The sequence below is a fragment of the Oryza brachyantha genome, chromosome 3 (genome assembly GCF_000231095.2).
Source record: "Oryza brachyantha chromosome 3, ObraRS2, whole genome shotgun sequence".
Classification (NCBI taxonomy): domain Eukaryota; kingdom Viridiplantae; phylum Streptophyta; class Magnoliopsida; order Poales; family Poaceae; genus Oryza; species Oryza brachyantha.
This window is the reverse complement of record NC_023165.2, coordinates 26,100,156-26,117,297: the sequence shown is the minus strand read 5'-3', so window position 1 is coordinate 26,117,297 and position 17,142 is coordinate 26,100,156. Positions and strand designations below refer to the sequence as shown.

General features: G+C 39.3%; 2 protein-coding genes across 3 annotated transcripts; both read left to right on the top strand.

The window, feature by feature from the left end:
* Positions 1 to 9,502: 9,502 nt before the first annotated feature.
* On the top strand, positions 9,503 to 11,471 carry LOC102701253 (CCG-binding protein 1). The gene is made up of 3 exons (XM_015834601.2): positions 9,503 to 9,807; positions 10,531 to 10,604; positions 10,874 to 11,471. Exons 1-3 carry the CDS (start codon positions 9,579 to 9,581, stop codon positions 11,195 to 11,197), a joined length of 627 nt encoding a protein of 208 aa, XP_015690087.2. The 5' UTR covers positions 9,503 to 9,578; the 3' UTR covers positions 11,198 to 11,471.
* A 2,442-nt stretch (positions 11,472 to 13,913) lies between these two features.
* LOC102711241 lies at positions 13,914 to 16,662 on the top strand. Of its 2 annotated transcripts, XM_040522819.1 has the most exons (6): positions 13,922 to 15,195; positions 15,271 to 15,339; positions 15,418 to 15,486; positions 15,607 to 15,693; positions 16,008 to 16,075; positions 16,167 to 16,662. In XM_040522819.1, exons 1-6 carry the CDS (start codon positions 14,242 to 14,244, stop codon positions 16,285 to 16,287), a joined length of 1,368 nt encoding a protein of 455 aa, XP_040378753.1. In that variant the 5' UTR covers positions 13,922 to 14,241; the 3' UTR covers positions 16,288 to 16,662. The 2 variants fall into 2 exon arrangements, with proteins under 2 accessions (XP_040378754.1, XP_040378753.1); XM_040522820.1 differs by lacking the exons at positions 16,008 to 16,075; positions 16,167 to 16,662 and having other exon boundaries at positions 13,914 to 15,195; positions 15,418 to 15,505.
* The last annotated feature ends 480 nt before the right edge of the window (positions 16,663 to 17,142 follow it).

The window sequence follows — 17,142 nt, the reverse complement described above, 5'->3', positions numbered from 1 at the left end:
CCTGGCTATAATCCTCCATTTTTATTTTGAAACCAACTTATACACACATATCTTTCTTCTAGAACAGATGTAACGGAGGGTGCCACACGATTAAATTTCATAAAAAATATGATAATTCAACTATCATCTCAAATACAGAACTAGACAAGGGTCGCACGGAAGCGAGAGGGGAAACAGGATAAAAGGGGAACGCAAAAAAATGATTTCCATTTTTATTATACTTATTTATACACGATCAAACACTAGAGAGCGTTGCACTAGAACAACGAAATGGAATATAAACTTCAACTCTACTAGAACCCATCTACTCCCCTTTTGTTCAAACTCCTCGTAATAGCAACGATATATACAACATTACAACCCCATCCTCGCTTCTGCCTTAGCTCATAAGTTAAAATTTAAAATTTTTATCTTAAATTTAGAGTTTGTTCACTGAAATTTTTTTTTGCCATGGCTTTTAGATCGCTAATACATTGTATATAAAATTTGTACTTACAAATTATTTTTTGTTACAAAATATACCGTTTTACAATCACCCTTTGTGCGAACAAATTGTATTGAAGGGCATTTCTAGCACTCTTAAACTGTAGCAACATTTGTTTTGAGTCGTAGTAGGGTTTGACCGAAAGGAGCTCGATAAGGTAGTAAAAATCATAGAGATTGCAACAGTATTTACGACACAAATTTGGGTCGGATAATATATATCGTTCTTTGTCACGGGGATTATCAGCATGTATCACTATTATGTCATAGGTCTCGTTTATTTTCACTTAGAGTTACTATAATACATATTGTTATAAATAATTTAAAACAAAACAAATAGATTATTATAACCTAACAAACTCCTCAAATGTTGTTTTTTTAAAAAAATATTAAGTGGCTGAGTATCCACTATGTTGGATACTTCAAAGAAATTACCTACCTCGTCCTCCATGACCTCTTTAGCTCATAACAATTTAACTTAAAGTAACATGACTTAATAATTTAGATTACAATAATTCTAAATAAAATAAATAAAACAAACAGATTGATAGATTGTTTTGGTTCAACCGGGGGTGGAATGGGTAAAGGGAGAAGTGAAAAAGAAAACTCATCTAGTTGCTTATGCCTTCAGAGACATTGCAATCAGTTTTATACGCACAAGCATCCAAATGATACTTTTTTCTGAAGCATAGATAACGTCTTTTTTACTTGTCAGCTAATGTGAACTGCTCCAGTGCTCCTGCTTTGGTCCAAATTATGCCAGTGGAATGCCAGTACAGTATAAATTAGGGTATTTTTGGAATCTGAGCTATAAGTAGGGCCCTTGTCTGTTTGCTTACCTCTGTTATCGAGTATAGATGATGTTTTAGAATATCTACCTCGAAATCTTAACTCGTTAATGCGTAAAAATACTCGGTATATTTTGTCATGCGAAAAAAGTATACGCTTAACCTACGCTGGTTAAAATGCTTCAATCAGTACTGAAAGCAACTCCAAGAGAATGGTCATCTCACTTGTTATAGTTAAATTTAGCAATTTTACATAAAAATTGTGCTCCAAGAGAATGACTATATGACTTGCCATGCCATTTGAATGGCTAAACTTAAGTTCTCAATGGCCAAATCTAGCAACTCATTCCCCCAATAGCACAATTGCTATCCGTGGGTCCCACGTGGGTGGTGGACCCACTTGTCATCCTCTCCCTAACAGGATTTAGAGAGCAAGGATAGATAGTCTCTTGAAAATGCAATATGAATTTAAGTTGCTAAAACTAAAATGAATGACTAAATTTTAATTTAGAGAGTCAAAATTTAGCTATTCTCTTTGAGATACTATGATATCTTTGGGGATGTGTTGATAAAAAGGGCTATCGCCATTAGAGTATGTTTTCAAATAAAATACCATAAACCTATAATCTAAACATGCAATAAGGTTTAATAAGCAACGAGGATCAAGTGCATAATAAGTTAATAATCAGCAATAATCAAGTACACCTTCCTTATAACGCAGAAATATTCTAGATAACCTCTATGAAAGAAGCTCCGTTTAAACGATCCGTACACCGTTTCGTACTCCAAACCGGCCAAACCTCTCCATCAGAAAATAAACGCGAAAGATAAGCAATCCAAAAAAAAAAAAAGAGCAAGTCAGTCTCCTGCTCCCCGAGGAGCCAATGGAACACGTTTTTTAAACGAAAAATAATTTACATGCAAAACTTTTATATACGTGTTCATAGCGACTCAAAAGCGAAAGGTGTAAAACAATTTATAATAAAAAAATCATAAAATCAAATTCAAAATTAACTTCTAAAATTTAAATTTTAACTTATGAGCTCGTACACAGCTTCTTCTCACACGTGGAATCGCTCGAACACACGACAGCATTTTCACTGCTCCAGGAAGTCAAAACGCCCAACAGCGACCGGGCAAGAATAGTGCCATTGCTCGCGTCGGAAGTTTCAGAGTTGTGTGCTGCTCGGCAATGGCGGTTTCAGTCTGAAAAGTGTTGCCAGGATCTCCGTTGTGGTCGTTTCGCTGGCGAGAAGTTCAGACAGAAAGAGTGACAGACGTATCTTCTCTTTCGATCGATCTTAGGGCATCTTAACAAGTAGAGCAAAAACAATACTCCGAGAAGATCTAAGGTCTCGTTTAGTTCTCAAAATTTTTTTCAAAAACATCCCATCCAATTTTTAGACACCTAAATAAAGCATTAAATATAGGTAAACTAAAAAATAATTGCACAGTTATGAAAGAAAACTTGAGACGAATATTTTAAGCCTAATTAGTTCATGATTAGCCATAAGTGCTACAGTACCAACATGTGCTAATAACGGATTAATTAGGCTCAAAAGATTCGTCTCGTGGTTTCTAGGCTACCCGTGAAATTCGTTTTTTCATTCATATCCAAAACCCCTTCCGACATCCAATTAAATATTTGACGTGACACTTCTCCTAAAAATTTTCTCAATCTAAACACCACCTAAGTAGTTTTATTTTTGCCCATAACATCATAATGGAGTCATGGGCACGAGCAGATGTTAACAACCGGGTGCTTACTACTTTCTTTCTTTTCTGGAAAGGTCCTCCCTCAACTTTCTGAACACGAAAATTCAGAGACCTAAGAGATTTGCTCATACGGGAGCTTCACATGAATGCAAGTTATTTTCATAGTGAAAACCACCCCTATCTTTTCTGCTTTTGTTTATAAGTCAATATTTATATTTTTAACTTTAAATTTGAGTTGATTTTACATTTTTCACTGGATTTGCAGTTTCAATAGTGAGGCCATAAAAACTAGTACTCCCTCCATACAGGAATGTTTGACGTTGGTATCCAAATTGGAGGGAGTACCTGTAGAATTTGTAGCTCCTTAAACAATCCAAATTGCTATCCGGATTATACAAACTACTCCCTTCGTCCCTAAATATTTAACGTCGTTTACTTTTTTATATATGTTTGACCGTTTGTCTTATTCAAAAAATTTACATAATTATTAATTATTTTTATATCATTTCATTTATTATTAAATATACTTTTATGTATATATATAGCTTTACATATTTTATAAAAAAAATTGAATAAGACGAATGGTTAAACATGTATAAAAAAGTCAACGGTATCAAATATTTAGGATGGAGGTAATAGTGTCTATAGGATTGAAAAATAAACTAGAAATCAAAAGCAGATTTTTTTTTTTTGCTTTTGTAGCTAATCATAAGCTTGTTAAATAGGACGTGGGGTTACATGTATGTGCTAGAGCTACCACCATTACCACGGACGGTATTGTCAACAGGACGGGGCCAGTGCCAAGCAAGCATATACCGTACCAAATCTCGAGTGATTACCAAATCTAATCTCTAGTGATTGCATCGCCGTGTCAAAGTGTTGAAACCTGCAAGTCTACGAGAGTTGCTGGCAGAGTGCCAATTGGGTTCTTTTACTTTTTTGTGTTTGTCTTGGGTAGTTGCAGTTTGTCGTGCGTTGTAACGGAAATTGTATCTTTTATATGGAAGCATATTGGAAAGCTACTTTGACTATATATACCACTTCAGAGTTCAGCACTTCTCAATGGACGATCCTATCCCATTGTGAAAGTTTTGTTTGAATGGGGAAGAATTGAAGTATTGAACCATGAATTGATGTATGGGTGCTTTTGAGGAATTTTGAGGGGGAGGAGTGTGTGAAGATCTAAGGGATCAATGGACCAAGAGGTCAGGTTCCAAACTTGAAGCATGATTGTTTCGCTGAAATTACCACAAAATTATCAAATTTAGGCGATTGAAAAAAGTCACTTAAAACAATTCTTTTCATCATTACTTTCCACCAATCATAAATATTTTATATTTAAATCAACCAATCATAAATATTTGATATTTAAAGCAAGTGAACAAGATACGGTTAAACTTTTAAAAGGTTGACCATCAATTACTTTTTAATAGTTAGTTAAAAATTATGCATAGATTTGATCTTCAAAAGGTTTTGTCATAATATCGTACACTTTTTAATTTACAAATTTATTTTAACATAAAATTAGATGTTAAACTTTCAAAAATGTGTCTTATGCATCAAATTACTATCAGAGGGAGAACTATTTAGGGGTAAGAACAGACAATTTCATTGAAGAGTGTCAGCACACCTTCAGAAACTTCCAGTGGTAATTTCAGTTATAAGAAATTAACAATGGCCACCGATCGATTGGTCGCAGCCGTGCAAAAATGACGCTGTCCAACAGCTCCGATCATTGACTCGATGAATATTCACAGATCGGCGTGCATGCATGCGAGTACCCATATCTGACGTGGACGAACTCCCATCAAGAATTGAAAATTCTGGGCGCCTTCGCCAAAGCGAATGTTGTTTGACTAATTATCACAAACAAAACGACGGAAGATATTAGCGCATAATTAATTAATTATTAACTATTTTAAACACATATAAAACGTACTCTCTCCATTCCTAAATGTTTGACGTCGTTGATTTTTTATACATATTTAACTATTCTTCTTATTAAAAAAATTATATAATTATTAATTATTTTTATATCATTTCATTTATTGTAAAATATATTTTTATGCATATATAACTTTACATATTTAAAAAAAAATTAAATAAGACAAATAATCAAACATATATTAAAAAGTCAACGGCGTCAGACATTTAAGGACGAATGTAGTATTTATTAATCAATAACATTTAAGGATGGAGGTAGTATTTATTAATCAATAAATAAATTTAGGTAGAGTTAAAGTATCTTATAGCGTGGAATAGAGATAGTAATTGTCAGCCGGTCTAGGGTCAAGCTGAAAAACCGGCTGTGAGTTTCTTATATGTATAACGTAATGCTGACACCATCTTCTTAAACAAGAGACATGAGATCAATTTCATAATACATACAGTTTGCCTCTTCGTTTTGTTTATGGTCATGTTCCGAATGTTCAGTCCTCGCCGAAGAAGAATTTCAAAGTACATCAGCTCAAGTTCAGAGGCCTGGCCAGAACAGTTTTGGAGAGATGAATAGTTTGCAACAGCTCTAGTAACATCCCGAATAGTGTTTACAGTTTAAACCTGTTCAACACAGTGTTGCCTTCAATTTGTAACAACATAATTCAGATCAAACTACATGATGTTCATGTACTCGTCAGCTATGGGCTAAGCAAAGAGCATCTCTTCGAGATTGGGGGAGCATTTAATTATGCACTATGTCAACGTTGGTGACCATGGCTGCTAGCTCCATCGAGGCAGCAGAAGCCACAAAGTCATTTTGTCGACCATATGAGACAGATACGTAGGTCCCATCGTAGTCTGGTAGGGGTGTCCTGGGACCTGTGCGAGGTGGGCGGCCACATGGGACCCTAAAAATTATGGGCTTCAAGATTTACAAAGTATACTAAGTATATGTAATAGTTTTTGGGTTTTTTTAATTAGAAATTAGTCTAAGTTTTCTTGTATAATAAGTATATATAACAGTTAGTTATTTAAGATTTTATTCCACGAGAAAATAAAGGTCCAGTCTAAATTCTAAATTTCTTGAAGCGACATGAGTGTTTTCCCAATACAACCATTGCATAGGCGTCATTAGTTTTTTTGTTTGGTACTCGATATTAGGCCTCTACTTAGTACTCTGAACTAGGTCTCATATTTCACGGGAAGTCGCTGGTACTGGCATGGTATAATTTAAGCCCTCAATAATTGATTTGAGCTGATCAAGATAAGTACTATGTTGGATTAGTTTTTGTGATTCTATATTTCTATTGGTCCACTGTGCATGAACACCTAATGTGTCCTGTAATAAGACATAAAGTGTGTCAAACTCTGTAACAGTGGCAATATGGATGCATGAGTTGGATAGACTTAATTATAGCCAATCATGGTGTGATGACTCTGATGATGCTCAAAGGTAGAAGCCTACTGGATGGGAAATGGCACAAATGCGTGACTACGACCTTAAAAAAATTGCTGAGATTACTTATTGATTAAGATATAAAAAAGGCAGAAGACAAATTAAACTAATTTTGGTCAATGGCCATAGATGACGATCATTTCCATATTTTTCTTCCCATGTGGAGCATCCCACGATACTAAAATTCTTATATAATTCTGGGAATATAACATGGCGGCATAGCTTTCTTTCTGATTTGAACAATCTCAAATCTACCAATTATATATAGTGTCAGTCTATTCAGAAGTTCAGGCGATGACTTGGTTGCAAAGAATTAAGTTTTACCAGTTAAGAACCCTCAACTTAACTCGACCAGGACTCGTACAAAAATATGTTACCTGTGTTTGGGTCATGGCTCTTGCTTGGTTCTGTCTGCCTGGCATTGCATATAGTAATATGAGAAATATGAGTAAGACTCAAAAGCCAAAATATATCTCTGTGGCAGTCAACTGAGGAAGCACATACCATGATGATATCACTACTGCTAATTGTCATTATGTTGTTTCTCAGGGTCCATGCGTTTTTTCTCCTCGGCATCAAAAGGCTAATAAAGGTTTCTTGTCACAACTCACAAAAAAAGGTCATGGCCAAAGCAATGTATGGGGGTACCTAACAAGTGTTTTCCATGACTTCTTTACAGCCATGGCCCATGAGCGGCTGGCCAGCTGCAACTTGAGGAAAGATTGCGTTTGTGCAGGTTCAGCTGTCTGATCTTGCTTAACCACTTTAATATCTTATAATCAACTGATGGCACAAGGCAGTTAGAAAAACATCACCCTATATATCTCTCATGTAGACTAGTAGTAGGATAGTAGCTTAGCTTGTGCTTGTGTAGTTGTATGTGTTCTTTATTTCCATTCGAGATGACTTAGGCTCTGTTTAGTTCGGGAAAACAAAATTTTTGAATGTCACGTTAGACGTTTGATCGGATGTCGGAAGGGGTTTTCGGACACGAATGAAAAGACAAATTTCATAGCTCGTTTGAAAACCGTGAGACGAATCTTTTGAGCCTAATTAATCTGTTATTAGCACATGTGGGTTACTGTAGCATCTATGGCTAATCATAGACTAATTAGTCTTAAAAGATTTGTCTTACGATTTCTCTCTATGCGTAATTAGTTTTTTATCGAGGTTTAATGTTTTATTTAGATGTCCAAAGATTCGAAATGATGTTTTTAGTAAAAAAATTTAGAAACTAAACGGACCCTTTAAAAAAAACAAAGTCTAAGTTACAGATGGAGTAATATGGTGAGGCTATTTTGCCTTTTGGAAAAGAAGCTCTATCTGCTTGTCTACTTTCTACTTTGGACTAGGATAATCGATTAAAGCGTGCGACTTTTCTGTAAACACTTCTTCTTGACACTGTAGCCCTGTTCCAGACTGGACATATGGAGCCCATCTGTCCACACGGCCGTAGCCTGTAGACGCTGTCAAAGCCTCAACAAGCCATGATAGTTATCTCAGGGACATCCGGGCATGATTTTTCCCAATTGTAAAAAAAGTTGGAGCGCTGCTATAAGTAACACGTTTTTTTACGATGCAGATGCTTGAACGATGAAGGTTTCTCTCATAATTAGGCCTTAGGGCCCGCTATTACGATTCTTTTCTGCCCTTAGTACCGTTACGTTTAATTGTACCATGATCGAAAGAAAAATATCATATAAAGTTACCATCTCGACACCAACCTAAAAGGCTACAAAATGATTCCACGGCTGTCGATCTATCTGCTCGTGCCGTTGCCAGTTGCACATTTGCACGGTGATCGGAGGCTGCAGCCCAGGAGAGAGACCGGTTGGGCTTACTCACATGGGTCACATCCCAGTATGGGCCTCAGCTCCAGAATACATCGCGAGCGTTTTCTTCTTCGCGATCGGTTTCAGCATGAGCTGGGCCGCGCTCCATCTCACGGGAAAAACCCCACGGCTTCCCTTCCGCCAAACCAACGGCTCGCGCGGTCGCCGCCCCCAACCAAGTGGATGCGATGCGACGGGTGGGAATGCTCAGGGCAGAGGCGAGGAGGGCCGTCTCGAAGAGGAGAGGAGCACGACGAGGTCCTTGACGGACTAGTGGACTACCTCACATTTTTCAAGCTTAACATCCGTTCCCAGATTATTTGGCTCTAAAGACGATCAGTTAAAAAAAAATCAGTATGGTGTGTTGATATGATGGCATACTGCACATTTCCAATCCTCTCAATTTAGCAATTTTGGGCAATATGCCGTTAAAATTTTGTTAAAAATTAGGAAAAACCATGTCAAATTTGTGTTTAAATCAATTCAAATTTGAGATGAATTTAGTTCAAATTTTAATACAATTTGTCAATTTAATCAAACTTCAGTAAAATATCAAACAAATTATGTCAAATATTAAACATAAATCAAATATTACGATTAAATGATTTGTTATGAGGGAAAGATGTACAAAATTGGCAATAAGCATTTACGAATTAAGGTCAAATATGTAAGGGTAAAACATCCATTTATGTATCATTTAATACCGTTATGCTCACTTAACAGATTAAGGTCAACCGGCTCCTTTAAATTTAAAAGCCATGTCAAAACCATAAAGTAAAAAAAATAGAGGTAAATCTACTGTTAGCTTTCGAAATAAGATCAGTTAGGCTAGCCCTAAAGGATTTAAGTAACTCATAATTCTGTATATTTACGAAATAATTTAAATAGAACGAACTATAAATAAAAAGACTTAAAAATGAGCAACCCCAAATAAAATAAATGGAAGAAATACTACTGGTAGAGTGGTAGTCAAAGTCTGTACATGTTCGTCTGTGCGACGCTTCTTGCCGTGGTTTTATACGCGAGCAAGTAGGTGTATCGAGAGTTCGAACCGACGGCTCAGATCCCACCGTTTTGGATCCCGGGTGCGCTGACGTCGCACAAGTCTCCGAAAGCCGACGTATCCCAAGATATTTTTAATTCATTTCGTCTTTGTTTTGTCCAATACCGGACAGCTGCAAATCTTTAAAAAAAAAGCAAAAGCAAAACAAAATAAACTATCTCGCGCTCGATCCTTATCCGTTCCGTGCGCTTTCCGCTACAGCTTGGCGATATATAAATGGCCGCGAGCCAATCCACTCGCGCAGTTTTCTCTCCCGAAATCCACGGTGAATAGGTGACACCTCGCCGTCGCCGGAAAAAAAAATGCTGTCATCCACCGCTCTCCGGCCGCCGCCACCGGCGGCGCAGCCCGCGACCGTCGCTTCGGCGGCTGCCGGGCGGCGCGCGTCGGCGGGCGGGGCAGTGGTTCGCGCGGTGCGGAACTACGACTCGATCCCGAAGCGGGAGCCCTTCAGCTCGAGCCGCAGCGTCCTCGACGAGTTCCTCAGGCAGGAGAAGCCCCTCGTCCAGCAGACCAAGGACCAGATCACAGGTAAGGCTTCTCGGTTGGTGCTTTAGCCCAGAGATCTCCTTATTAGTGCCTGATTTTTTTTAGAAAAATATTTTTTTGTGTTATTTTACTGTATGTGATGCGGCTTCTTGCCGGGGTTAAGGCCACTTGCTGTTGTTTAGTATTAGTAGCAGTGCATGCCCCAGTTCCAAGATCTATCTGTACTTAAGATAAAAGTTGCTTTGGTTAATTGTACCAGCGAGCGGGCCAGATCTAGCCAAAACATATTCCTAATTAGCGTGATGTTACCATGAGCAAGCATAAGAATCAAAAGCAGAGCTACAAATTGCGTGTAATGCAGGATGGAGTCGTAAAATAGTTCCTTTCATTAGACATTGAAACCCTTAAATAGATGCTTTGAGCCTTTGAGATGATGATGTAGTTTCAGTGTAAGATGAAATTCATGTTGCTGATGTCTCTAAAGTTGAGTTGCAATAAGTCAGACAGAGTTGAGCTGTAGTGTAAATCAATTTTTGATTTTTGGTGCCGAATGTACGTTCATAACACGGCGGTCTAAAACAAATTCAATTAGACGAATGAAATGATGATTGAAAGGCACATAAAGAGACTCCCATTGACATGATTTGTGGCTTTGTGGTTCAGCTAGGATTAGGAAGCTGTTTTGAGTGTTTTTTGTCTGCAGCATCGGCTCATACGAAATTATATAATCAAGTTCTAACAATGGTTTCTCTGATCTGGATACAGATTATTGCACAACACTTGAAGGCGATGAATGCTGTAGCTGTTGGGATGCTTACTTTGAACTCAATAAACTTGAGGTATGTGCCATTCGCTGTGTTCAAATTAAACCCTCTGATCTGATTTTTATAGCTATTTAACAGTATAAATGATGAAATTAACTACTATAAAATTGTAAATCTACTCTACATAGGTGAGATGATGAATTTCAATGTACAAACCTTTTGAAAAAGATGCACTGCCGAGTAGTTCGGAAAACTTGCGGTTAAAGCCCCGACAAATAATCTGGTGCAAAAGAATGCAGCCATAGATGTCATCGAATTAACGGGTTTGTCTCCATTTGTGACAGGAGGAGCTACCCAAAGAGGAAATTGCAAGGATGGTGAAGGATTCAGAGGGAGATCCAAGGTACCTGATCAATAGCATCCATCACCGTTCAGATCTACGAAAGAAGATGGCTGAGAAATCTCGTAACTCAGTATCATCGAACTCTCTGAGTCAAGCTGCGAAACCAAGGCCTTTCCCTGTGCCTGATGGATTGCCGAAAACGCAGGAAGAGCTTGATGAAGAACAGGAGGCCCTAATGCCGGAGTCCTCTTATACAAGGCTACTAAGAAGAATGGGGAGATATCCTGATTGGTATACACCTCGCCCAGATCATGAAACCGACTGAAGCAAGTCGCCAATATTCCATATACTGCTCCTTGTGAAAATTTTGTATTCGTCGTGAGATAGTGATGACGCTTGAAGCTCTCTGGGTTAGGTTCGTGTACAAGGTTCATCATGGTAGCTATCCAGGTTCATGATTGTATAATGGTGTTCAGGTCCTCCTTCCAGCTTTGCTCCATACGATGGCTTGCACAAAGTTGTCCTTCTGTGTATATATTCCGGAACAGAGTTTCTGAATATTTTTCCTGGTTCAATGGCAAGAGTTAAAGATTAACATATATGCATGCCTTATAATCACAAGCTATTAAGGGTTTAGGGTATGAGAAATTTCTTTGTGGTTTTCTTGAATAATTGTACATCAAGGAAACCACAAAGAAATTAAGAAAAAAAGAAGTGCAGTATTATCCATCTTCCCCCATACCCCTCTTTCAGAATTGGTGAAGCTGATCAGGATAGCGAAACATTTTCAGATCACTTAATGATTCTATACAGGCTAGCTCTAACTGGTTTTGGACCTAGGAGTTAGGAGTTAAAGCGTCCAAAGCTCATGGGATGATCATGGTTATATGCAAAAGATATACACGTCAAATTGTTCACTATCACGTGTCAATCCACACATTTCATCTCTAAATTCTTCTGTTTTAGGGGGCGTTTGGTTCTAGGGACCTATTTTTTGTTTCTAGTCGTATCGGATGTTTGGACACTAATTTAAAGTATTAAATATAGATTAATCTTAAACTAATTTCATAAATGAGAGCTAATCCACGAGACGGATTTTTTAAGTCTAATTAATCAATAATTAGCAAATGTTTACTCTAGCATCAGATAGGCTAATCATAGATTAATTAGGCTCATTAGATTCGTCTCGCGAATTAGTTTAAGATTATGGATGTGTTTTATTAATAATCTATGTTTAATACTTCAAATTAGTGTCCAAACATTCGATATGACATGGGACTTAAAAAGTTTAGACCCACCTAAACAACCCCTTAATCTTGTACTTCTATTGCGATCTTGAAATGTTAAACTCTGACATGAACTTAACCATGTTTCTTGATTTCCCCAATCCCCATACAGTTTGGAGATCAGATCACCGATATCTCGTATGACCAATCATGCTTATGAGGTGATCAAATAATCAACCTCTCTGACCTGGACCAAGGCAGGGGAGTCGATTGGCGAATTTGTCAACTTCCAGCACCCGTTGGAAAATGCCAAAATGGTGGTCATGGTAGCACTTATTAAACTATTGGAAATTTGCTCTATGTTCTCATCCTTTTGACTTATATTAAGCATAATCGAAATAACTTATTATTAATGACTAAAAATAATTTATAAATAAAACTTTGTTCTTAACGGTCTAAAAGGCTGAAAAATAAACTACAGTGAAAAAGTCTAAAAACCAACTATAAATTCAAAAATAACTACAATAAAAAATCTTAAAACTAACTATAAATTTAAATTTTAAAATTTGAATTTAAACTTGTAAACATAACATAAACGAAAATGTCTTCAAAGAGGAGCTCTCGTAACTCGTTCAGGTCACACGGTTTCATGCCTGGTGCGAGGGAATGTGAGATGTCCAATTTGATCTGATCTTTCTGGTAGTGGGATGATCTGATTTTTGCACATCTTTGGCCATTCTTTTTGTGGCGCTATGGACTGTAGCTTTGTAACTTTTGGAATCCTATACTGTACATCGTAGTGTGCAGGTATGATCTTTGCTGCCGTGGATAGAAAGTGCACATAAAACTTGTCTGTAGAAGTTGATATGGTTGCGTAACACTTCAAAAGCAACCACTAAAATCCGGGTTGATTTTAAGCTATTTTTTGCTTATAGGCTGGTCCTTAGGTTGTGTTTTTTTAGTTAGATTATTTCTCAGTTTCCATACACATAATTCTGAGATATTAAATGGTGTATTTTTTTTATAAAATGTTTCTATATAAAAGCTTGTCATATCACTTCTCAAGGATAAAATTTTAATTTATAGAAGTTAAGTTTATCGTTTATACTATTAAATAGCGAATTAGATAATATTTTATTTTTCGTTAGATGAAAAAACACAACCTTGATATTACTCCTCGAGTCATTTATATTTGACTTTGGAAGAAGGGGAGTACTAATTTACCTCTCAGTATCTTTTATTTTGATTCTTTAAAAAAATATAACAGTCATAAGTTGTAAAATTATTTTTCATGCATATGATAGCATTTTTTGTGCAGCAAGCTTGTGCAATTTTATAATCGGGGTATTAATTTGTATGCAAAAGAAAGAGGAACGGCCCTGTTAACTTACATTTGAGAAATTGCGTCAAAGAAGGTGAAACAATTCTACTATCGTGTAACAATAACCAGCCTTCTACAGGAGACTTTTAGCTATTTGCTATCCACTTGGATGCCACCTTTTTATTTGACTTTGATTTTTGTCTCCGAAATATTAACCCGGTTGCTCCCATGCAAAAAAAAGGAGTAAAAAAAATCAAAGTCGCTCAGGACGGTAACATTCGAGAATGTGACGGAGTTCGATAAGGTGATACTTTTGAACAACTTTTTCAAATTTAAAAACATCACACTTCTCTATAGTAATTATTTTCAAAACTTTTGAAAACCCAATTAATGTAACGCTCCAAATTTTGTGGGCGAAAAATCGTAAACAAAAAAAAAATCTGGAAAATCCGAGCGGCCCCCGCGACTCCACCTCGACATAAAAAAAGCCGACGCGTCTCTTCCACCAACCATCTCCCACCTTCTCTCCTTCCCCCAACTCCGCCGCCGCTGACCTTGTCGGCCGCCGCCGCCGGCGAGGCCCCATATCGCCGGAGGCCTACCCCCGCCACCGCCGTGCCCTCGATCTCTCCTTGGCCCGAGCTTCCAGCTCCCACGGGCCCCTATAGCGCTCGCCTCCTGCTCGGTAGAACCCTAGATCTTCGATACCCCGCGCCCCTTTCCGCCGCCGTCCCGGCCACCGGCATGAAGGTGTCCAACTATCCCCAGTAGGATCCAGGGACCAGGAGTCCAGCTTTGCGCTGGTGCTGCGGGCCCGCCTCGATGGCGATCCGCATCACCATGTCGTACTCCGGCTACGTGGCGCAGAACCTGGCCTCGTCCTTTGGCATGCGCTGCACCGCCGCCGCCGCAGCCTCCGGTGCGGCGCCTGGGGCCGGGGCCGGGGCTCGCTTCCTCCAGGACGCGCTCCCTCGCTCCTTCTGCCTCTTCGCGTCCTCCGGCCGCTCCGAGTACCGCCATGATGCCGACGACCACAACCATCCGAAGCCCAAGGCCAAGGCTCTCCCTGCCGCCGCCAGCAGAGGGAGCCATTCGCTGTTGCTCTCGCGGTCGCGCCCGCCGAAGGCGCCGGTGAATGACCCGCCGGCGTCGCTGGCCGTCGGGTTGCTGACGTTGTTCACCTCCGGTACGGGCGCCTCCTCGCTCTCGGCCTCGCCGTCGATATCGTCCGGGCTCAACCCCGCGGCGCTCCTCCCCTTCTTGCAGGCGACCAAGTGGCTCCCCTGCAGTGACCTCATCAACTCCGCGCCGCCGTCCCGCAAGTCGATACGCCCAGCGGATGTGGCTAAAGCTCCCACTGCTGCTCCTACTGCTAAGCATGTGGCACGAGCTACGCCTGCACCTGCGCCTTCACCTCGTCCTGCGAACGTGCCCTCCCCTGCCGTGGCTGCCCCTTCTAAGGTGGGCGTGAAAGCATTGGTTGGCAGTGGAGTAATCAACTCCGGTGCTGTTGGAATGGCTGGTAGTGGCGTAATCAACTCCGGTGCTGCTGGAATGGTGAGAAAAAGCAGTGCTGCTCTTGGTGGTGCTGCAGGGGCGAGCAGGAAGAATTGGCTATCAAGGTGGGTGAGCTCCTGCTCGGATGATGCTAAGACTGTCTTCGCCGCTGTGACTGTGCCACTGCTTTATAGATCATCCTTAGCTGAGCCAAGGTCCATCCCATCCAAGTCTATGTATCCGACATTTGATGTTGGTGACCGAATCCTCGCTGAGAAGGTAAAGTCAATTTCAAGTGTTCCATGAATATCAGTATTTTGTGATGTGTGATTGCTGACATTATCGTGGTATCAGATTTCATATGTTTTCCGTGAGCCTAATATTTCGGACATTGTGATCTTTCGTGCACCCCCAGTCCTGCAGGTATGTTATCCCCTTTTATCTGTTGTTTAATTTCAGTTATGCAATGTCTTATGACTAGCATTGAACTATTTTTTTCAGGCATTGGGCTACAGTTCAGGAGATGTCTTCATCAAGAGAGTTGTGGCCAAGGGCGGGGATACCGTTGAAGTAAGCTTTTATCTGAATGGTAGTGACTCCTTTTTGTTTTCCTTTTTTTACCTAAATTTTCCATGCTTTTATTTGTTATTGCTTGAGTAATGACCATGTGTTATTCCCTGTTTTTAATAGGTCCATGATGGTAAATTATTGGTTAATGGTATAGTCCAGGATGAGGAATTTGTGCTGGAGCCACTCAACTATGAAATGGGTCAAGTGGTATGGTAACATCTCTTCATATTGCATACGAATGTACTTATTTACCTCCAGTTAGCATCACAGTTCGATGTCATCAAGCTTTTTAGTGATGTGCCAACTCTATTAGATCAGACATTAAAATGTTGATGTCTTAGCATCATAAGTTGCTTGAAATGTGGAATTGACTGCATTTTGTTTTCTATGTACCCTTTATTTACTTATGCCCTCATAGAGTCATAGGGTCAATATGAGTTCTCCACAGTAATATTAAAACCTTCATTTGCTAAAACCATAGTGGAGCATACATATTCATGGATTTTGGTTATTTTTACCAGACTATTCCTGAAGGTTATGTGTTTGTGCTGGGGGACAACAGAAACAACAGCTTTGATTCACATAATTGGTATGCTAAATCTCGTTGGGTGCTTTACTACCTCAGCTGTTGACCAATTGCCAGTTTGCCACAGGTATCTTATGTTTCTGTGTCTTTGTAGGGGACCACTCCCTGTGAAGAACATTCTTGGGAGATCTGTGCTTCGATACTGGCCTCCATCAAAAATAACAGATACAGTCTTCGAGCATGATGCAGTTCACTGCACAGCAGGCATCTCCTGAGAAGTAGTTGTTCTGGCAGACCAGAAAACAGTCCATTCTTTTGGCCAAGCTTCGATGATGAGCTTAGCCACATTTTTTCTTCTAATTTTTATTTTGCTGGATGTCTCCTTGCCTCAAATGCAATTTTGGCTGTTGTGCTGACTAGCAGTTTTTTGCATGCCCCAGAGGCAGATGCTTGGTTAAAGGCAGCAATGCTTATACGCAGTAATGTAAGAAGGAACCTACATCTTTATAAAACGCCAATAGATGAACATCTATGGTGTGTAGGCTTACCCCCATGCAGATCATGCTCTCTTTCAGACACAAGGAGAGCGGGCATCACATGATGTTCAGATCGTGATGTAAAAGAAATGGAAAGCATGACGCATCTGTTCCCTCTCAAGCCTTGTGAAATTCATGCAGTGTTGATTGAAGACCAACTTCACATTTTACATGAATTTGCCTGTGACTGAAATTTATGCAGTGTTGATTGAAGATCGTGCAGTATTCTGCCTCTGTGGTTTGTACTTTGTACCTATATTATGGTGAATTTGCTGTTTTACCTTAATGAATATACCCAATTGATTTGCATTCTTTGGAGAACCTGTGAATGAATTTGGGTGTTGTTTGACTACTATTTGTCAAATGGCCTAAGAACATCTAATCTCGTTTCACATTACAATAATCTGCTGACCTCATCTCATTTTCTGTTTACCAAGCTATATGATCATGCTTGGCATTTCATTAGCTACGTAAACACAAACAAACTGGAGCAACTTTTCTCGGAATGTATCTTCCCTGGCACATCAGAGATAGACCCAAAATAAAGCACACTGATGTGGCTCACCATGTAAGCATTGACATTGCACAAGAGAA